The sequence below is a fragment of the Elephantulus edwardii genome, unplaced genomic scaffold (genome assembly GCF_000299155.1).
Source record: "Elephantulus edwardii isolate Elephantulus edwardi_28Jun2011 unplaced genomic scaffold, EleEdw1.0 scaffold00132, whole genome shotgun sequence".
Classification (NCBI taxonomy): Eukaryota; Metazoa; Chordata; class Mammalia; order Macroscelidea; family Macroscelididae; genus Elephantulus; species Elephantulus edwardii.
This window is the reverse complement of record NW_006399882.1, coordinates 3,766,880-3,789,617: the sequence shown is the minus strand read 5'-3', so window position 1 is coordinate 3,789,617 and position 22,738 is coordinate 3,766,880. Positions and strand designations below refer to the sequence as shown.

The 22,738-nt window shown below is 39.3% G+C and overlaps 1 protein-coding gene across 1 annotated transcript in view; it reads left to right on the top strand.

Moving 5' to 3' along the window:
• Positions 1–21,656, top strand: part of LOC102865561 (cadherin-related family member 3-like) — a 147,932-nt gene extending 126,276 nt beyond the window's left edge. The window contains exons 9-15 of the mRNA XM_006893867.1: positions 6,806–7,038; positions 13,993–14,164; positions 16,982–17,226; positions 18,710–18,909; positions 19,867–19,886; positions 19,996–20,060; positions 21,603–21,656. Coding sequence (XP_006893929.1) covers positions 6,806–7,038; positions 13,993–14,164; positions 16,982–17,226; positions 18,710–18,909; positions 19,867–19,886; positions 19,996–20,060; positions 21,603–21,656 — 989 coding nt within the window. The remainder of the gene's footprint in view (positions 1–6,805; positions 7,039–13,992; positions 14,165–16,981; positions 17,227–18,709; positions 18,910–19,866; positions 19,887–19,995; positions 20,061–21,602) is intronic.
• The last annotated feature ends 1,082 nt before the right edge of the window (positions 21,657–22,738 follow it).

Here is a 22,738-nt window from a genome sequence, read left to right as displayed (position 1 = left end):
GCTTAAGGTCAAATTTTGGTTCCTGTGGATTTGATTTTATTTTCTTCAACTTCAGCTTGAACTTGGATATGAGTAGTTGGTGGTCTGTTCCACAGTCAGCACCTGGCCTGGTTTTCACTGCTGCTATTGAGTCTCTCCACTGATTCTTTCCGCAAATGTAATTGATTTGGTTCCTATGCATACTATCAGGTGAAATCCATGGGTATAGCATGTCTTTGTGTTTCTTATAAAAGGTATTTGCAATGAATAAATCATTAACTGTGTAGAATTCTATCATTCTATCACTAGCCTCATTTCTGTCACAAAGTCCATGTTTTCCAGCTACTGATCTTTCTTCCCTGTTCCCAACTTTGGCACTCCAGTTGCCCATTGTCATCAATGCATGTTGATTGCTTTCAGATGCATAGCAAGAAATCAGAAAGACCATGGCCTGAATCAGATGCACTTTAAAAACTGACATCATTACTCCTTAATAATTTGGAGTGGTCCCTAACTGCAGATTTTCCCAGTGCAGTGTGTTTCCTTATTTCCTGACCACTAGTACCAAGGATATTAACTGTGGATCCAAGCAAGATGAAGCTGTTGGCAGTTTCAGTCTTCTCTCCATCCATCATGTTGTCTATTGGTCCAGTGGTAAGAATTTTTCTTTTCTTGACATTGACATGCAATCCATACCAAAGGCTGCATTCCTTGATCTTCTGCAACAAGTGTTTCAAGTCCTCCTCATTTTTTTAGCAAGCAAGGTTGTGTCATTTGCATGTTGTTGTTCGGTGCTGTTGAGCCATAGACGACTCATAGCGACCCTATAAACGAAAGGCCTGAGCACTGTTCGTACATAGAGTTTCCGGAGGCAAGCCATTTCAGAAGTGGATGCCGCTCCTGCTTCCAGGCTTGTTTTAGTTGGGAAGCTCCAGCCAACACTGTCCACCATGGGTAACCATTACCTCATTTGGCACATCAGTGTCCCAGTGTTCAGCATCACAACAACCACGAGTTACCTCTGTACAGCAATGCACAGACCAGTGCTATACCACCTAGAAGAATGTTTGACAGGAATACAATTTGAACTTGGCCTGAGGGCCACAGTCATCTGCATAGCACAGGTTATTGATGAGTCTTCCTCTAATTCTGATGCCACATTCCTCTTCACAGAGTCCAGTAAAGGAAAAGATTTAGGGTTTTCCATGGCAACATTATTAATTCAGACAGTCTGGAAAAAAAAAAACAACACCAAAAAAACCCAAACAACCCATCAAAACAAAACAACACTCCAACATCAACGAAATTGACTGACACAGTGACTCTAAATAGGCTTGAGCGTGGCAGGTGATGGCCCAGGATGAGGCAAGCTTTCTACCTGTTGTTCATAAAGTTGCTGTGAGTCATAGTAGACTCGACAGGATCTGACAGCAACACCTTTATTTTACTTAGAGAAAATGGAGACCAAATAGAGAAACAGTTTTATTCAAAGACACATGGCTAGTGAGTTAGCAGCAGAAATGAGACCTAGCTGCAAACCTCCAAATTCCTCCAAAACCTGTTCAGGATTCCAGATTACCATTATTGAGTAGATTCTGACGGCCCATCTGAAGTCACTGGAGTTGGAAAACAAATACTGAGAATTGAGACAAAGAAACCAATGGGTCATTGTTCTGTGTACTATTTTACACCTAGGTGGATAATATAATAACTGAATTGTGTAGGTCTTTTCTTTGGAAGTTAACACCATCATGTGGCAAAAAGAAGAAGGATGTTGGAATAAAAAAATCTCTCTCTGCCACTTCTAGTCTGATGACTTTGGGCAAGCCAAGTTATATGTATGTGTCTCTAAATTATACATGTGAAATGGAGATTAAAATAACTGTGTCATTGGTTAGATGTGAGAACTAAATGATAAATGTACCTGTATTAAGCATAGAGAAATCTCTGTTGGCCTAGTGGACAGAAAGTGATGCCACCAAGCCAAAGGTGGGTGATTTGCAGTTCTCAGGCCTGGTTTTAGTTATTTTGGATCAAACATTCTTCTAAGCAGTTTAACACTGATCTGTGAATTGCTGTACAGAAGTAACTCATGGTTGCTGTGATGCTAAACACTGATATGCCAAATGTGAGAATGGTTACCCGTGGTGGACAGTGTTTGGTGGAGCTCCCTGATTAAAACAAGCTTAGAAGCAGGAGTGGCCTCCACTTCTGAAATAGCTTGCCTCCAGAAACTCCATGAACTTGGAAAAACAATGAAAATTATACAAGTGTTCAGGTCTTTCATTCATTCGTAGGGTCACTGTGAATCATCTATGACTCAACAGCACTTAACAACAACCACCACCACCTGTATTGACCACAAGGCACATATTAACAGTCATCATAGCCCTTAATGAGTGCCTACAGTGTGGGAAATTCTGTCTGTCCTTTTCCACTATCCCTAGATCTTCTCCACCAAAGTACATGAGCTGTAAGAAATTAGGAGATGATTGAGTTTTTTAATTTGTTCCATTTTTTGCTTTGTTTTGGTTTCTATTTGAGGAAATGTTCATCAAAACAAAGACAATTTTTCTCACAACTGACAGACCATTTACTTTCAGGAAGGAAAATGAAGATTAAACCCACTTAGAAAACAAACTCCCTTCAGACTATGAAACATTTAGCCCATAACCTGGAGGACATTTCCATTTCAAACACACAGATTGGAAGTCTCTTCCCATCCTGGGTTAATTAGCACAGAGGATCTGTGTCTTGATGACTGAGGTCGCTCTGGCGGAGTAATGGCAAAGAAGCTGCGCTGCAACCCCGAAGGCACGTGGTTCTAGGCCACCAGCTGCTCTGCCGCAGAGGGATGGGCAATCTCCTCTCCTGGGATTAATTGCATCTGAAATCCCGCCGGAGTGTCAGCTATGAGTCGGTTATGACTCTATGGTACACAACAACAATAACGGATTAAGGGTGAAAGTGCCATTCTGCAATATTTACTAATATCTAGAATATTTTATGGAAATTCTATGTGTATTATTTATAGTATTCTATAAAAATTATTTAAAATAATTTCCCCCCGATGATATGTGATGAGAAAATCTCTTCTTGACCATAAAAAAACCTCCGAAGAAAGTAAGGCATGGGCAAAAAAGAAATAGATAAAAATCTTTTATAAGAAATTATTTAAAAGAAGAAAGTGCATGAAAGTATCGTACTGTATGGCAAGTCCTAAGGAAAAACATTCTTCATGTCCGGTAGTTTTTGATGAGGATATTTGGTAAGCTTGCAGTGTTTTATAATTAATCTACTTTAAACTTCAGCTAAAGATTCTCAAGTGAGCTTTTAGTTTTATTGAAAGGTTAATTTTACACCTACAGGAACATGTATGCTTCCTGTTTTATTTAACCAGGTTAAATGGGAAAATGACACCGTCTCTGTCCACGCGGTAAGAGAGATATGGCAATTTTACCCTTAATCTGTTTGATGTGGTTTTGTAGCCGTTGGGACATCTTTTTCTTTAATACTAAAGCTTTCACTTCGGCGATTGGCTGGACTCTGGAGGCGCAGTCATGGGACATTATGTTCTTGCTCATTAGTGTGGTTTCTCTGCCCTTGGTGTTATTAGTCGTGTTCATTGCCTGCTTAATAGCACGCTATTGGAGACTGACAAGCCTTGGTCAAAGGAGGATGTGGGCTGAAAAAGAGATGCTTACGAGGTTGCAGGTGGTTGGATCCAGCACGTGAAATGGTTTCTTCATCATACCTTTTCATTCGTGATTATTAGCAACCTTATGGCCATGCACGTGCATATGTGGGTGTGTTTGGCCGTTGTGTAATGATGTTTTACTAAACGGAGGAGGCAAAGTCATCTTCTGTGGGCTTACAACCCAGATAGAAAAGGATTAAGGAGTAAATTCATTGTTGCCGTCATCTATGACCATAATTATGCTGCGTAATGAAACCACAACATAAACTAGGGTAATACAGAAATATACATGTATTTGGCTCATAAATCTGAGAACCGACTGTGCTATCCCTCTGCTCTTGGCAGTTTGCTCAAAACTATGGGAGTTGGGCTAATTTTTTTCTTCTCTTTTGTTTTTATTTTTCTACTAGTTTATTTACAAAATTCAGATACAAATTTGAACAAATTCCTTCGATTTTCCTCACCCTTCCGCCCATCAGATTGTACAACCCAATGATTAATTCCTCCGTCCCCCTGCACATCCACATCTCTCTGCTTCCAACCTTTCCCACCCCTCCTGGATCCTTGTTCTCATTCTATAATCATAGTTTTATACAATATTTATCATTGTGGGTCTGAGTTAATTCCCTCAGCATAATGCTCTCCAGTTTCTCCCAAGTTAGGTAATCATTTATAAAGTTATTGCTCCTGCTTGCTGCACACTATTCCATTGTGTTAATGTACCATGATTTCTCAATCCATTCATTTGTGGGTGGACATTTGGGATGTTACCTTGTTCTTGCGATGGTGATTAATGCTGCTATGAACATTGGTGTACAAATCTCAGTTGGTGCCTCGGTTCTCATATTCTCAGGGTATATTCCAAGTAGTGGAATAGCTGGGTCATATGAAATTTCTATGTTCAGATTTTTGAGGAAGCAGCAAACTGCCTTCCAGAATGGTTACACCATTTTATAATCCCACCAACAATGGGCTAATTTTTAGCTGATCAGCCTTGAATTCCCTGGAGTGATCAGAATGACTTAGGTTCTGTATCATTATCCAATAGGCCACCATGAGTATGTTTTCAGAATGAAGGAAGAATATGAATAAGGCAATTACAGTGACACATTGTACAAAATGTAACTAATGTCACTGCATAGGTTGTATGCTGTTATTGTTGTTATGTACTGTCATCTAAAACTTATAGGGATCCTATGGACCCTACTCTATCCTAAGCCAATCTCAGTCTCTAACACACCTACTTCCATTACCACATTCACTAAGTCAATCCATCTCACCCAAGATCTAGCTCTCCTGCACTGTTCCTCACCCTTCCAAGCATGATGTCCTTCTCTAAGGATTGATCCCTGCTGGTAACATGCCCAAAGTATGTGAAATAGAACCTCAAAATCTTTGCCTCCAAAGAGCAGCCTGGTTTCACCCTCTCCAGAACAGATATGTTTGTTCTCTTGGCAGTCTACAGTACACTCAATACTGTTCCCCAGCACTACAGCTCAAAGGCATCAAGCACAATTTGTATAGAAGTTGTCAATGGGAATGGAATCTGCTGTGTAAACATTCATTGGAAATAATATATGCTATTTATACTAAATTTGAGGCACACACATACAAAACCAAAAATATTCACATAACTTGGGAGATCTGAAAACACAGGACAATGGTGGGCATAGTTGAATGTTGACTGTTGTTGTTGATGATTGCCTACGAGTTGAGCATGACTCATAGTGACCCTATGAACAAAAGGCCTGAAGCCCCTCTACTATCGACATTTATCAAAGTTCATAGAGTTTCTGGAGGCATGTTGTTTAGGAAGTGGATGCCACTCCTGTTTCCAAAGCTGTCATAGAATGTTATTGGTTGAGTCACCTGCAATGCATCAGCTACCTTAATCTTATCTTTTGGGAAAGATATCTTCAGTCTCAAATACCCCCACAGTATCAGATCTAGAAAAGACCTGCCCAGACCTTCCTTGGAATTATCACATTGTGTCAGCAATGTAAACAGAGACAGTAAGTCATAGAATTTAGAAGAAGCTCTGTGGCCAGGATCTTCCCTCAGTACAGCCTTAACAAAAATATTTCTCTGAAGGTGTACATGGAATTTGGACTTACATCCTCCTAAACAAGAAATGGACAATGGAATGGGGATGTAGCAGGGATAGGGCGGGCAGTGAATGTATTGGTTATTTCTGTAAGGGAAGTGTCTTTCATCTGGTAGGTAAAATTATTGCCTGTCAGATATTCTTCTAGTATTGATTAATTTTATAAAATATGAATGAGAATGATTATAATGAAACACAGTGTGAATGAAGAATAGTGTGGAACACAATGCATATGAGCTATGTAAGCAAACCAAGATAAAACAAACATTTATTTTTATTTAAAAACTAAACCAAACCAACTAAAACCCAACTTTGCTTTTCAAATGGTGATGCACTTTCTCAAAAAGTCAATCTGAATCCTTTTGAACAATGCTGCCTGTTTGAAGAATCCAACTCTACGTGATGGAAAATGGATACTTATCACTTCAAATTACATGGCATAAGTCAAATATCAATCAAGAAAAGTTATAGAAATAGAAAAACTAGCTTCCATGTATTATATGCTTTTTAAAAAAACTCAGCATCAGGCAAGATTAGACTTGGTAGAATAGACTATCTGATTGAAAATCTCAGTTTACATTCTGGTTTTATTTTAGGTGTTCTGGTCTTCAAACTACCTTATCTTTTTTTCCCCCTTTGGGAGAAATTGTTGACCTTTTGGTATCATATAGATTTTTTTCTATGGTACATTATTTTAACTATACTCTTTTTTTTAATTTGTGTGTCAATCTATTCTGTTAATACAAGGTAGCGTCAAAGGGTATCTATCTTTGGTTCAAGGTTTGAAGATATCTCAGAGGTGGTCTCAGGAAGTACTCTAGTCTTGACTGGTCTAGTACGTCTGTACTTTATAACAATCTGAGTTCTGTTCCTCATTTTTCTCACCCTAATCTCCAAATATTGAGGCCCTGATTAGAACAGTCAGTAGCGGTAGCTGGGCTTCATCTAGTTCTTTTGGTGACATGTTAAATTTTTTAAGTGTAGTACATCTAACACAAATAAACCTTACCAAATGTTATTGACAGCTTTCTACAAAGTTGGCAGAGTGACAGCCATTGATGAAGACCATCCACCAAACTGTGTGACTTACAGAATAACCAATGGAGACATCCAGGTCATACAAAGGTTTTGGATTCACCCACTCTCTGGGATGATTGAACTCACCACGCAGCCTGACTATGAGTCTGTGAAGCAATATAATCTCACTGTGGAAGCTGTGGACTGTGACAGATTTCAGCCTCACACAGCTATTACTGTGGTAAGTAGAATCCTAGAGAATGATTCACACACACACACACACACACACACACACACACACACACACACACGTATATAGCTATAGATAGATAGACAGATATAATTGATGTTTCAATTCACCACTGGTTCCATGGTAGAAAAGTGGTAGAAAAGTGATGATTATTTGTTTCCTAAAGGCTATAGTTTAGGAAACTCTATGGGACAATTTTACTACTTTACCCTATTTGGCTGCTGTGGAGAGGAATATACCTGATGATAGCAATAAATAGATAAATAAATAAATAAATGTGTGTGTATACACAAAATATATATGTGTGTGTGTATACACACTATATATATGTGTGTGTGTATACACACAATATATATATATAGTGTTCATAATAGAAACAAATATATAATACATGTTATTATTGTTGTTGTGTGTTATCCATTCAAAACTGACGCATAGCTGAGCTTCCAGTGGGTTTTCAGAGGCAGTTCATCACACAGAAGGAGATTGCCCATCCTTCTCTCATGGAGCAGCTGATGGTCTTGAACAGTTTCCATGGAGTAGCTTGATGACCTTTGGGATTGAAGTACAACTTCTTGCCACAAGGCCATCTGTTTAGAATATAAACAAATTGTTGTTGTTAGGTGCTGTCGAGTCGCTTGCGACCCATAGCGACCCTATGTACAACAGCCTAAAATTCTGCTCTGTCCTGTGCCAATCGCACTGCCTCTGACACACCCATCCCGATTACCCCAGTCACTGAAGCAATCCACCTCATAGAGGGTCTTCCCCTCCTGCGCTGTCCCTCCACTCTACCAAGCATGATGTCCCTCTCCAAGGACAGGTCCCTCCCTACAACATGTCCAAAGTATTTTAGATGAAGCCTCAGGATCCTTGCCTCCAAGGAGCTGCCTGGTTTAACCCTTTCCAGGATGAATCTGTTTGTTTTCCTGGCAGTCCATGGTACCCTCAATACTCTTCTCCAGCACCACAGCTCGAAGACATCAATTCTCTTTTTATCCTTCCTAGTCATTGTACAAGTCTCTGATGCATAACAAGTGATAGCAAAGACCATGGCCTGTATCAGACACACCTCAGTCTCCAGAGAGACACCATTGCTCTTAAGTACTTTGGAGAGGTCTCTAACAGCAGACTTTCCCATCACAAAACATCTTTTAATTTCATGGCTACTGGTGCCAAGAGTGTTGACTGTGAGGCCAAGCAAACTAAAGCTGTGAACAATCTCAATTTCTTCACCATCCATCCTGATGCTGTCAGTTGGCCCAGTGGTGAGAATATTTGTCTTCTTGACATTGAGCCTCAATCCATATTGGAGGCTGCAGTCCTTGACCCTCTGCAGCAAGTGCTTCAGGTCCTCCTTAGTTTCAGAAAGCAGGGTTGTGTCATCTGCATAACGCAGATTGTTGAGAGATCTTCCAGCAATCTTGACCCCACATTTCTCCTAATAGAGCCCAGCCTCCCGGATAATCTGTTCTGCATACAGGTTGAAAAGGTATGGAGACAGGACACATCCCTGGCATACGCCCTTCCCAATTTTGAACCATGCAGTGTTTCCTTATTCTGTTCTGACAACTGCCTCTTGGTCCAAGTATGGGTTTCTCATTAGCACAATCAAGTGTTCTGGGATTCCCATTCTTCTCAGAGTCAGCCACAGTTTGTTATAATCCACACAGTCAAACGCCTTTGCATAGTCAATGAAACACAGATATACATTCCTCTGGTATTTCCTACTTTCAGCTTAGATCCATCTAATATTAGTTACAGTATCCTAGTACCACAACCCCTTCTAAACCCAGCCTGGGCTTCTGGCAGTTCTCTCCTGATGTGCTGTTCCAGTTGTTTTTGGATAATCTTCAGTAGAATCTTGCTTGCATGTGAAATCAATGATATTGTTCTATAGGTCACCCTTCTTTGGGATGGGAACAAATATAGATCTTTTCCAATCAGTTGGCCAAGTGGTTATTCTCCAGATTTCTTGGCACAACTTGGTGAGCATGTCCAGGGGAGCATCTGTTAGCTGAAATATGTCAAGTAGTATACCATCTATTCCTGTGGCCTTATTTTTTGTTATTTCCTTCAAAACAGCCTGAACTTCTTCCTTCATCACCATAGGCTCTTGCTCATATGTTGTTTCATGAAATTCTTCTGTGTCTGTCAATTCCTTTCGATATAGTGACTCGGTGTATTCTTTCTATCTTCTTTTAATACTTCCTGCATCATTTCATATTCTGCCTAAAGTATCCTTGATTATAGCAACTTGAGGTTTGAATTTGTTCCTTGAGTTTAAGAAATGCTGAATATACATATATATTTCTCATTTTAACCTTTGATATAGGCAATATTGTTATCATTTATACTTTATAGGTAAGAAAATTGAGGTACAGAGTTTAAATAGAAAATATTTTAGATTTTACTGGAATTCAAATCCAGACTGCCTCTCATCAAACGGTGATAATTTTCACTTTGTTCACAACAGAGTTAACTAAGGTACATTCTTTTAATAGCAAAATGAGAGAACATACAAGACTAGACTGTGGTAGAAACATCAAAGGACAGAAGACATCGGTGGGGTGACTACTTCTGTATTGATGATGTGCTGTGTTATTAATGACTCAATGGTTTCGTGACTGGGAAAGAGGCAGAAGTGGATATGGAGAATGTGAAGGTCCCCATCTGGCCTGATGATTCACTGTGCACTTCCTACTATATTGCACAGCATTCTCTGACTTGCAGCTCATGCTGTAATTAGGTCCTAAAGAGCGTCATTAAGACACCAGGTCCATTCAAATCAATGGTTAGAATGACATTCACAGACAGTGAGTGAGTTGCAGTTCTTAGCAGAAGGTTAGGTGGCCTGGATGTCTTAGAAGAAACCAGTTAATTCGACCTTTAGACCTGTGGCGTGTTTTCCTATAGACACTTTGAACGCCAAAAATAGCATAAATTACATCACTTGCAATTATCATCCACCTGTTACCAATGACAAGAGAGGGAAGCAGATTTTTAAAAATAACATTTAACTGACTCTGATTGTCTCAATAGAATTTATGTTGCGCCTAGTGATAAAACAGGAGTACATGCATTCTTCCTTTATTTTAACAAATAATATTTATTGAGCAATTACTCCATGCCCAAGGCACTCTGAGTTATAGAGAAGATGACATATGCCTTCAGGGAGCTTGACATTTTTAACATATGAAGAATTAAACAGTATATAAAAAAAACCAAAACAGTTGCAATCGAGTCTAACTGATTGATAGCAGCTGGCAAATTGAAACAATAGATGAAAGTACATTAATGTTGAGAAAAGGGGGAGAGGCCCTTGGGCTTTCAAAATTTAGGAATCAATCGTAATTGTGATCATCATCATGATCGTCATGACTGCTGCCAACTTCCACTATTTCTTTAGAATCTAACAAAGGCCAAGGACTGTGAAATATGCTCTTGAGGAGTTCATTTAGTCTTCAGCCTTATCCCCTGTGGTCCTAACTAAAAAACCCTAACTCTTTGCCATTGAGTGGGTGACTCATAGTTGACCCTCTGTTGGGTTTCCAAGGCTGTAAACTGCATAGAAAGAGAGAGCCTGTCTTTTTCCTAAAGAGCCACAGGTGGACAACTAGGCCTTTGGATTGGCAGTCCCACTCCCTATGGAACACACTAGCAGAATTTTCAAGTAATTTTCCCCAAGATTAACCAAATAGGAAGAAGGAGAGAGATTAAGTATGAGCTCTTACATATTCTTGAATTTGAGTGGCATCTTTGTGCTTGGGCCATGCTAATCTTCTCTGTATCTTTCCAGTTTTAGTACGTATCCTGCCGAAGCGAGCATGTGCTCTCACATATTCTCATGTATCCAAAACTATCACTCCTGTCCATCAACAAATTCTCATTTCTATTTTTTAATACATCCTAGATCTTTCCACATTTCTATCATCCACTGCTGACGTCTGCCTGTACTACTGCGATCCCTTACTTGGTCTAGCTCAGGCTCTTAACAACTAGACTTCTTATTTCCATTTGTGACTGTTAAAATCTATTCTTCCCACAGTCTCCTGAATGAACTTTTTTTCCCCTGGACTGTCATTTTTTTTAAATTTTATTTTTATTCATTTCAGTGAAAGTTTACAGAGACTTAGGGTTTCCAGTCATCCATTGTTTCATTTTTCTCCCCAACCACCCCCTCTTCCCCAATTCACTCTTCTCCTTGAAAAGAAAAAGGAGAACTCTTTCATTGTTATGCAGGCCACTCCTCCCCAAGTCCACTCCATTATGCAGCCTTTCCTCTGGACTTCTGTAATGACAAGAATACCCATTCATATGTCCCTTTTAAACTGTTCTCTCATCTGTTTCAATGAAATATATATCATTCCTCTCCTTCTTTTCTGTCTTCCCTCAATGCTGATGTCAGTCTTGTTTTACAACAGTGGCCCTGTGCAATATTTGTCCTTTTGTGACTGAGACATTTCACTCAGCATAATATCCTCCAGAGTCATCCATTTTGCATAATATTTCATGAGTTCCTTGCTGCATAATATTCCATTGTATGAATATATCAGAGCTTCTCTATCCATTTGTTTATTGATGGACACTTCGGTTGTTTCCAACTCTTTTCTATTGCGAACAAAGCCGCAATAACATCCAAAAACTTTTCCAACAGGGTACAAAGGGAAGCCACAGATTGGGAAAAAATATTTGTCAGACAAGGGACTTAAATCTAGAATTTATAAAATACTCGAGCATCACAACAAGATAAAGATAAATAACCCAATTAAAAAATGGGCACAGGATATGAACAGACACTTCACCAAAGAAGACATTCAGATGGCCAACAAACATATGAAAAAAATGTTCAAAATCCCTAGCTCCAAGAGAGATGCAGATCAAAACAACTGAATAAACTTTTAAAGACAAATAGCTCATTTCTTGACGTTCTGCAAAGGCTTCCCATCACTCTTAAGCATCCTTACTGAGGCCTGCCATGTCCTGTGTTGTCTGAACCCTGCCTACCTTTTTGTCTTCACCTCCTGATTCTCCCTCTCATTTATCTCAGTCCAACCACACCAACTTGTTGCTGTTTTCCTCCCACATCGACAATACTTGCACCTCTAAATTTTTGCAGAAGACTATAATGATTAACTTCCAGACAGCCATGTGGCTCATATTCTCATTTTTTATCTTCTCTCTGTACCAATGAAATCCATTTACAAAGATCTTTTCCTATGTATGTGGGAATTTGAAGTAACCTGTATGTTCTTCAAAAGGGAAATGAGTTAGTGAAGCCTGGTAAAGCATGGTAGATAAAGCTTATAAAATGCTAAGAATCAAGAATAAATAAGTGAACTAGTAGTACAAACAGCAGAAAATTAAGATGTTGTGAGAAGAGCAGGAAATAGCTATAGTAAAATTGTCAAACTATAATGCAAGTTAAAATCACAATACTACACATTATGAATTCAATGAAGATATACACTTGCTTAAGGACATCCATCTATGTAGTTGGGAGGGGAAGAGGTAGGAGTATGACCAAAAAAGAAAGATCTAAAAAAAAAAAAAAAAGAAAGAAAGACCTTCCCTGAAAAGTCTGCCCTACTCAACTAAAACTGTGCTGCCAACCTGAAGGCATGTGGTTCAAATCCACCAGCTGCTCTGTGAGAGAAAAAATTTGATAATCTCCTCCATGTGTTTTGCTACCTCTGAAAAAATCAGCTATGGATCAGTTTCAACTTGACAACATGTAACAGCAGCATTCAAATATTCCTATCCCTCATTACCCCCATACCATTATTTACTATGTGGCATATTTTAGTATATCTATTTGTTGATGTGCTCTTTGCTTTGTCGCCCCAAGTATACATTGCACTGGTCCAGGGACTCATGTTTACTTCACAACTGTACTTTCTACGTGTGTGTATGTGTATGTGTATGTGTATGTCTACACCAGTATTTGGCCCTTGATAAATACTTATCAACTAGGTGGTTTTATCTTCCCAACAATCTTAAGGAAGTCAGGAAGAAGATTTCCTTTTCAAAGATGAGTAAGACAGGTATAACTTACTTGCACCAAATAAAGATGTTAGCAGTTGGTTGACCGAGGTTTGTTATAAAGAGTTCTGATTCCAGGCTAGTGGTATTTCCATACTACTACAGCAATCCCTCTGAAATACACCACATAAAAATATCTCAGATATTAAATAGCACATACAGCTAAACACATTTTACAAAAATAACATTGAAGAAAGAAGCTACTTTCCCCAAGAATTTAACTGAGGTTGAAACATCATATAAAATATTGTACAAAAAGGTAATACTTGCAAACAGTGGTTCTTCTGTGAAGGTGGCTGAGAAAGTCATTACTCATCTAAGAGGTGGGCAGATACCTTTTCTAGGCATTTGATCACTGACATTCTAAAATCGTTGCTATTTTTATCTTTTTCCATGTATGTAAATCACCAGTTTCATGATTTGTGCTATTTTATGGAGCACACTTTGAAATAATGAGATTGTTCTCCCCCACTTCCAATCTATTGTGCTTGAGATAATGTTGTTGAAGAAGAGGCTACAAACTCAGGCCATATATATCATTAAGCACAGACATATTTCACCCGCTCGAAGGGTTAGAATTTTTTGAGGCATCATCCTTCTGCTTTCTCTTTCTTTCTTATCAGCTATGTATTTTGTGAGCTTTCCACAGGCTTGTCTAATGAGCCTGACACTCTCCCGAATGGCCCCTCCGAATGCCACAGATGACCCAGGAATAATAAGGCAGCCGAGGAGTTGATTGACAGCCAGAACCTGAACCTGCTGGAACATTTCTTCCAACTCAACACTCTCAACTTTCCACTTAATAATTCCCAACGATCTGTCTCTAGCCAGATGCTTATTTCTGATTTGGCGTATAAATAGTCACAGGGTGCTGATGTGCGATTCCTCCCTTATGGCTGACAGGTCACTGTTGACATTGGAGACGAGAATGATGAAGCACCCAGCTGTAGCCCTCTACTGTATAAGGCAGTGATTCCTGACAATATTGCTGCTGGGACCAACATCAATGGCTTCAAACTAAACTGCCATGACAGAGATTCACAAGATTTTGAAATGCGCTTCGAGATTGTTTCTGGTGAATACGTTTTCTATTCTTTTTGATCATGAATGGGTGTCAAATGGACATTAATTACCTTAAGATACGCTTTTGCCTTAGAAATGACGGTGTCTGTAAAGGTCAAGCCATTTCATGCCAAAATTGTTTCCTCAACGTACCCCTTTCACTTCTCCAAATCCAAGCAAATATTTTTCCTTTAGTGGAGGGTGTTTTGACAATAAAGAAAGTTTAGACCTGCATAGGAAATGCTGAGGGTTAAGTTATAAGGAACTGTGGCTATTGCTCAGAATGCTGGTTGAAAATAGCAGCTCTTGTTCCACCTAATGGAAGCCCCTGGGTGGCAAAAAACAGTGGCACCTTGAAAGAGAAGCTTGGCCATCTACTCATGAAGAATCAGCCTTTGGAACCTCTAAGGAGCTCAGTTTTCTGCTGAACCATGTGTAGTCACTATACGTTGGAACTGACCCCATGGCAACTGGTGAGATTTCCTTCTGATGATGCTAACACAGATTCACTCAGTCATGATGGGCTTTTTTGTGTGTGTTAATATAATTTGATAATCATATTTTTGGATAAAAGAGTTCTGGTGACATTGTGCTTTACACTGCTAACTAAAACTTCAGTGGCTCAAATCCCCTAACTACTCCATAAGAGAAAGATGGGCATTCTCCTTTCCTAAATATTTACAGTCCTGAAAACCCAACGGAGGGTCACCAGGGGTTAAAATTGACTTGATAGCAGTGAGTGGCTGTTGTTGGATTTACTGAAACCCACTTTAACTATGCACAGAATCCTACGACTGAGGGGAATACTTTTTGTAGACTAAATTAGATACTATGCTGTCACCATCACTGCCCAATGCCATTGTGTCAAACTCCAACTCAGACTCATAGCAACCCTACAGGGCTGTCAAACTGCTCATAGTGTGTGTGCAGTTATAGATCTTTACAGCAACACATTGCTCCACCACTGCAGAGTGGCTGGTGGATTCAAACAGCTACCTTTGAGGTTAGCAGACAGGTATCTCAGCCCATGTGCCACCAGTGTGCCTAGATACGGTGCTAGATAATGGACATTCAATTGTACAAGAAGGACGGAATCTTATTACTATGAAGTGCATTGTCCACTAACCTATAGTAATAGAAATGATTTAAACATGGCAAACTGATAAGTTGTATAAAGAAAAACTACCGAATACCAGGAGATAATATAATAAAGAGACCTTTAAAGAGTGAAGACTGGGTCTACACTCATGTAGCTGAGAGCATAACCGCAAAAATAATAACCAAATCAACAGCTGATCCTGAGCTGATCTGGACACATGATGATCCCTTTGCGTGAAGAGTAGAACTGAACTCCGTAGCCTTTTCAAGGACTTCATCTTTGAAAATAAATCACCAGATTTGTCTTCCAAAGCACCTCTGGGGGTAGTGGCTTGGTCACCAGCCTTTCTGTTTGTCATCTAGCACTGATTTGTACCATCCAGGAACTAAGTCTGAGAGAATAGGAGCATGGAGATCAGTTAACTCAGAGATTAGTCAACTACTTGTCTAGTGCATTATCTTATTTTGTTTTATTATTATTATTAATTTTAATGAAAATTTAAAGAGACTTTAGATTTCCATTCATTCATTGTTGCACTTTTCTCCCTGCCCACCCCTCCCCCCCAGAACACTCTTCTCTTTGAAAATTAAAAGAAAAATTCTTTCATTATTTTACAATCCCTCCCCCCAGGCCCACTCCACCATGCAGCCTTTGTTCTGGACTCCTGTCATGACAAAAAATACCTAATCACATATCCCTTTTAAACAGTTTTCTCCCTCATCTGTTTCAATGCAGTATACATTATTTATCCCCTCTTTCTCAATCTCCCCCCAATCCCGATGTCAATCCTGTTTTACAACAGTGGCACTATGCAGTATTTGTCCTTTCGTGACTGAGATATTTCACTCAGCATAATGTCCTCCAGGGTCACCCATTTTGAATACTATTACATTAGTTCCTTGTTTTTCAATGCAGCATTGTATTCCATTGTGTGAATATACCACAGCTTCTCTATCCATTCGTTTGTTGATGAGCACTTTCCAACTCCTTGCTATTTGTGAACAAAGCCTTGATAAACATGGGTGTGCATATATCTGCTTGGATGGCGGTTATGGTCTTTTTAGAGTATATTCCCAGTAGTGGAATTGCTGGGTCAAATGATATCTCTATTTGCAACTTTTTGTGAAAAATGCCACACCACTTTCCACAGTGGTTGCATCTATCTTATTTTCTTGTTGGATGATGAGTGAGCAAGAGTAGAGACAATGTATAGCTTGTTTACAACAATGTCTCCAGAGCCTTCCCTGTTAGGAGGGATTGACAGATGTTTGTTATTGGACTGACTCATTAGATGTTGACCTGAAATAAGAAGGAGGTGAGAACCAGATTGCTCTGTGTAGGAGTTAGATAAAGAGGGAACTACTATGGTTGATGGCACCCAACAATAATAACAGCAACAAGAAAAAGTAGACATAATAACGTCATAAAAGACTGAAGCTTACTGATAGTTATATAGATACCAGGCCTAGAATCTTAATCTGAACTAGTTTTTTACTTAACAACTGAATACATTGCTTACTTGATCTACCTTTTATTATAAGACATGCATGTTGTTGTGGTTAAGTACCATCAAGTCGCTTGCGTAGCTATTAGAATTCAGAGTTCAGTCGAAATTTTATTTATTTCATGGCCCACTGTGTATCAGTAATGATTAGAAATGGTTAAAGAAAACATTCAAGTATATCTTATTTTAATTCCTATTTGTTTTTTAAAAAATTATCCCTTTTAAAGGTAATGACAATCATCATTTTGGATTCGACCCTTCTCAAGGCTCAAATACTCCAAAGTTAATTGTGAAGTATCCTTTCGACTTTGATGCTGGAATCGAGCTGCAGCGGCAGTTTCATCTTGTGGTGCACGTAATCGATGACAACTTGAAATATGGCAGAACCACCACAGCCAGGACAGGCACAGTTGTTATAGATATTTATGTGACGAGGGCCAACACCCCGCCGCCTCCAACCACCAGTTCTGAAGTAAAGAGTTATGGGATTTAATTTGGGTTGGTGTGTGACAGATATTCTACCATAAACTTAAGTTTAATGTTGTTATTATTATGTGCTGTTGAGTCGCCTACAGCTCACAATGATCCTGCGTACAACAGCCCTAAACCCTGTTCTATCCTGTGCCAATCTTGCTGTCTCCAACACACCTATGCCCATTATTCCAGTCCCTGATTCAATCCATGTCATCGAGGGTCTTCCTTTATTGTGCTGTCCCTCCAAACTCCCAAGAATGTCATCCATCTCCAAGGACTGGTCCCTCCTTGCAACATGTCTAAAGTATGTCAGACAGAGCTTCCGAATTCTTGCCTCTAAGGAGCAGCCCGATTTCACCCTCTTTAGGACAAACCTGTTTGTTCTCTTAGTAGTACATAGTACATTCAATACTCTTCTCCAGCACCATAGCTCAAAGGCATCAATTCCCCTTCTACCATCCCTAGTCATTGTCCAGCTCTCTGATGCATAGCAAGTGATTGCAAACAGAAAGACTAAAACATTACTCTGGGTGATACCTTTAACTACATCTCTTTTCACTTGAGCACTACCCATTATTTACTATGCAACATTTTTATTATTAATAATATTATTATCTAGTACTCTGGTAGCCTAGACGTAAGAAACTACATTGCAATCTTGAAGGGATGCAGTTTGAGAAGGATGGGCAGTCTCCTATCATGTGATTAACAGGCTCTGAAAACCAGTTGGAGGGCCAGCTATGGGTTGGTTCCAACCTGATGGAATAGCAGTAGCCATGCCAGGAAGGATGGCCATCTTTCTCCTGTGGAGAGACTGGTAGATTCAAACTGCCCATCCTGATCTGTTGCCCATTGTGCCACCAGGGCTCCTCACTACAGTAGATTGCTTTTATTCATCACCTTGGCTAGTTCAACTCTCCAAAGTTTAGCAGATGCTTTAGTATTTTATTATTTTGAAAACAAATATGCCAAACTTCTGTAGAATTCTATAATAGCTGCCGAGTCTGTTCAGTAGATTTGATGATTAGCGTATTCTACCCTTTGAAATAGGAGATGAATGGGGAATCATTCTACCAGAATATTTAATGCTCATGACCACATTATTCCCTCAGGCTCCACCAAAGGGTTTATTGTGTGACGAGTTGGATCAGAGGCATGCATGTCTCAAAGGGCCTCAGATTCCATCCACTTCAACCCTTGACTTTAAAGACTAATAAACTCAGGGGAGAGAAGAAGAATTTGTGCAAGATCACAGAGCAGCCAATGCATACAATTCAAGCCTTCAGATCCCTAGATTGGTGCCTTCCTCCTTGTGTTAGGGGAATCCTCAACATCATTTGTGTGCTTAAAAAAACAGTCTGAGTAAATAATCCTTGTGTCTGTGGAGCTGCTGTTCTCCATACTCCATGCTACTATATGTAAATATAATTTTTCTGAAAACATGAACTAATTTTATTTGTTTTAAACATGATGATTTACAGCAAAGGAAAGGCCTGACCATTGTGCATACAGCTATCAACACGTACAAATCCAGTGACTGGTACATTCCTTTCCTCTTGACTTTGATGGCTGTGTTGTTTGCTGTGCTGGCTGCCTGGGTGTGCTTCCTGCTTTGGAGATACGGCAACATTAAGGAATGCTGTCAGAAAATGGCCAAAGAAGTGTCCAAGCCCAAACCAAAGTATGTGATTGAACTCTTCAGGCTATTGATATGAAGAGTGGAGACCAACTGGTGACTTGGTGGTTTTATTCTGAGGGCCTCTGCCTTACTTTGCTTGTGAGGAAAACAGAGGACAGTATTTGAGATATACAACTTAAGGCATTTTTCAACATTGGTCTCAAACCTGGTATCTCTCAGAAACATTTGAGAAACTTTCTTTAAATATCAACATGAATATACTTTTGGACCCTACAGCAAACTTTGGAACAGCTCACGGTGTCAGCCAGAAGCTCCAGTGGCCTAGTGATAAAGAATTGCTCTGCCATCTTGAAGGTGGACAGTTTCAATCCACCCCCTGCTCTGAGTGAGATAGCTAGGCAATCTCCTCTGGTGCAATTGACACTCCTGAAAACCTGCTGGAGGGTCTGCTGTGGGTCAGTTCTGACTCAGCAGCACACAACAATAACAACAACAATAATTTACAATAAGTAGATTATCTTTTAAGAATATGTTTCAGACAAATACATTTATGAGGCTATCAAGCAAACTATTGCTTATTTTGATGCAAGTCATTCCACAGAGAGGTGTTTGATGACTCCTTTGAACTAGCTTAGGGACAGATGATAAACACAGATAACCTCTCATTTCTGAATCTGTGTGAAGCTGGGCCAATGAAACGGATAGAAAGTACTGTTGTTTTCATCACCATCCAGAAAGTATTCTTCAGAGTTAAGGCCATCTTGAGTTCAGAAATAGAGCTGAGTATGAATTTTCATTAACTAAATAGAGTTTATTTAGTGCACAGAGAATGAGATGATAGTTAATGAAGTTAATTCCTCATAGGATTATTTCTTTTCCCCTGTGGTGAGGAAGAAGTAATGACAGTCATATATTACCCAAAACCTGAAATTTTTCTTTTTATTTGTCATGTGGTAGCATAATGAAGCTGATATTTTGTCAAATTTTCTTTTCCTGCAGAGGAATGAAGTACATTGCAGGTAAGATACAGATTGCTAATTGCCACTTGATTATGCTTAAATTGTGTGATTTGTTTGAAATAACTCATCAGATACTTGAGCTTTTTATTTTCTTTCTTTTTATAAATAGAAGATATAAATCAAAAGGAAAAGCTTGTCACCGGAAACAGAAATAAAAAACTAGAAGTATTAACAGTAAGTAGAGTTTCATGGTCTGCCTCCTGTATTTTTCCTTATAATTGTTCAATGAAAAATTGCTCCCTATGGCAACATAGGAAGGAACTAAGATAATGTCAATTTGTTTGTATCTGTTGAATCTCCATGGATTGCAAAACAGGAACTTTAGGTCAAACCTTAGAAAAGAATTTAGCTCGCCTCAAAATTGACTCAAATACTATGTGTACCCTCAGCAATAGCATCTACACAACTCTAGACAAGGGGAGTAAAAACCTATAGATAGATAATGTTGCTATTGCTCTGTGCCATTGAGTCAGAGACTACTCATAGCTGACCCTCGAGTGGGTTTTCAGAGCCTGTAACTCACACAGTAGGAGATTGTCCATCTTTCTCCAGCAGGGCAGCTAGTGGGTTTGAACTGTGTTCCTTTGGGTTAGCCACACAGTTCCTTACCGCTAGAATCAGATAGATAATTACCATCCAGTTGACCATGACTCATAGCGACCCTATGAAAAAAAGGCCTGAGGCCTTTCTATAACTCCTGACATTTATGAAAGTTCATAGAGTTTCTAGAGTCACATTGTTTAGGAAGTGGATGCCACTCCATAATAGTCACACACTAAGATATGTGAAGGGAAAGGCAATGTACAATCAGATGGCTGAAGGGTGAGGCAATGAACAGTAAGGGGATGGTCAGCACAATGCCGCTAAAGAAAGAAGATGAACCAAGATGATGTGTCAGTTTTTCTGGAAATAAAAATAATAAAGGCTGGATATGAGAAGTATGTAAGAAATACAGCCAATAGTGGAGGTAGATGAACAGATACTAATAAAAATTAGAATTACAAGGAGGAAATAAGACAAATGCAATTACATTGTGGGTAGTGTAATTAATGTAACAAAGTACATGTGAAAACACCAGTTTTCTTTATAAACTTTTACTCAAATAATGATAAAAAATAGATGAAAGAGAAAACCAATTCTAGACAAAGGGAAATCCCCAGTTACCCACTATTAATGAAAAAGAAAAGCAACTATGAAAACACATCCAGTTGTGATAATTCCCAACAATGTCTTTTATGCAGATTCAGACTACTTTATCTTTTTTGGATTTTTTAAAAAGAATTTTTTAAAAAATTATTTAAAATAAAATTTTTATCTTATGCTGGTTTACTTACAAAGATCCTATACATTGTTTTTCACAGTGGCTCTTTCACATTTTCTTTACTCACCTCTCCCTCTACCCATAAAGTTGTATGACCCTCTGATTATTCCCCTGCCCATCCTTGCCCCTCTGCTCCTCCCCTCCCCTCCCTGGATCCTCATATATGTTTTACTACTTATCTTTGGATTTCTACAATAATGATCTTAGACAATATTTGAACAAGGTCTTGAACCCTAAAGTTTCTTAGAGGATGGCGAAATTCACACCTGGATTTGGCTACGATTCATTTATTATCTATATAAAAAATTGTGCACGGGTAAAGCTAGTTCGAGGGAATACCAATGTGAAGTAGTATAAGGGACATTTTATCTTCATCCTGCTGCTGCCCTCTGCAGATACCAACATCCTTTCCTGTCCAGGTCCTGGCAGCCCAGGACATTACCGCATGAGCTCGCTCTCTTCACTTTTCCTTACCCCACTCCCTACTTAACTGCCATTTACCTTTTTTAACTAAGACTCTTGATTCCAGTGAAACCTATCCATAGCAAGGGGCTCAAATGTGACAGATAAGGAGTCTCACATCAGTTAGAAATATCTACTTTAATAGAAGGTCTTGCCAGAACACTGATGTGTGAGATAGGATTGGGAGCAAACAAGATGACCAGGAACCTTTTTAGATCCCACAATGCTAACCCTCTGTAGGTTAGAACAAAACAAAAACAACAAATCTCCAAACTCACTGTCATCAGGTGGATTGTGACGCATCAAAAAGTCAGTCATGTTTTTTGGCACATTTGTTAAGTTTTCAAGTGGGCCTGACTCTGCCACGTATATTCCATAGGAGCTGGCAAAGGCTTGATGAGAAAGATCTCTCCCTAGCCTTCCTTGCACCAGACATTGACTCCTACAGAAAGGTTAGCTCATAAGTTTAAGACCTTACAGACAGGCCAACATGGACCTGACTGGCATGAGGAGAATCTATGCTGAGGGGTGTTTGTTGCTCCACCCCAGTGATGGCTTTGAAAAAAAAAAGTCAGTCATTACCATGAAGTTGGAGTTGACTCATAGCTGACTCTCTAGTGGGTTTTCAAAGAGGGCAAATTGCATAGGAGGAGATTGCCCCTCTTTCTCCAGTGGAGCTCGTGCATTTGAGCTGGCTGCCTTTGGGCTGAGAGTTCAACTCCTTACTCACTAGCCCACCAGAGCACCCTTCTGACCCACAGTAACCCTACAGGATGCAGTAGAACTGTCCCATATGGTTTTTGAGGCTGTAAACCTTAACGGGAGCAGACTGCTCCATTTATTTCCTACACAATGACTTGAGTTCAAACTGTGTTGTTTTTGTTGTTGATTGCCGTCAAGTCAAGCATGACTCATAGTGACCCTATGAACAAAAGCCTGAGTTCGAACTATAGAACTTTCTATTAGCAGCCTGAATTTTAACTCTTTATTCTTCCAGGGCAGCTTAATGATTAGAAAGAAGAGACAAAATCACATTTCAAAACGAATTTTATCAAGCTTATTTTATTCC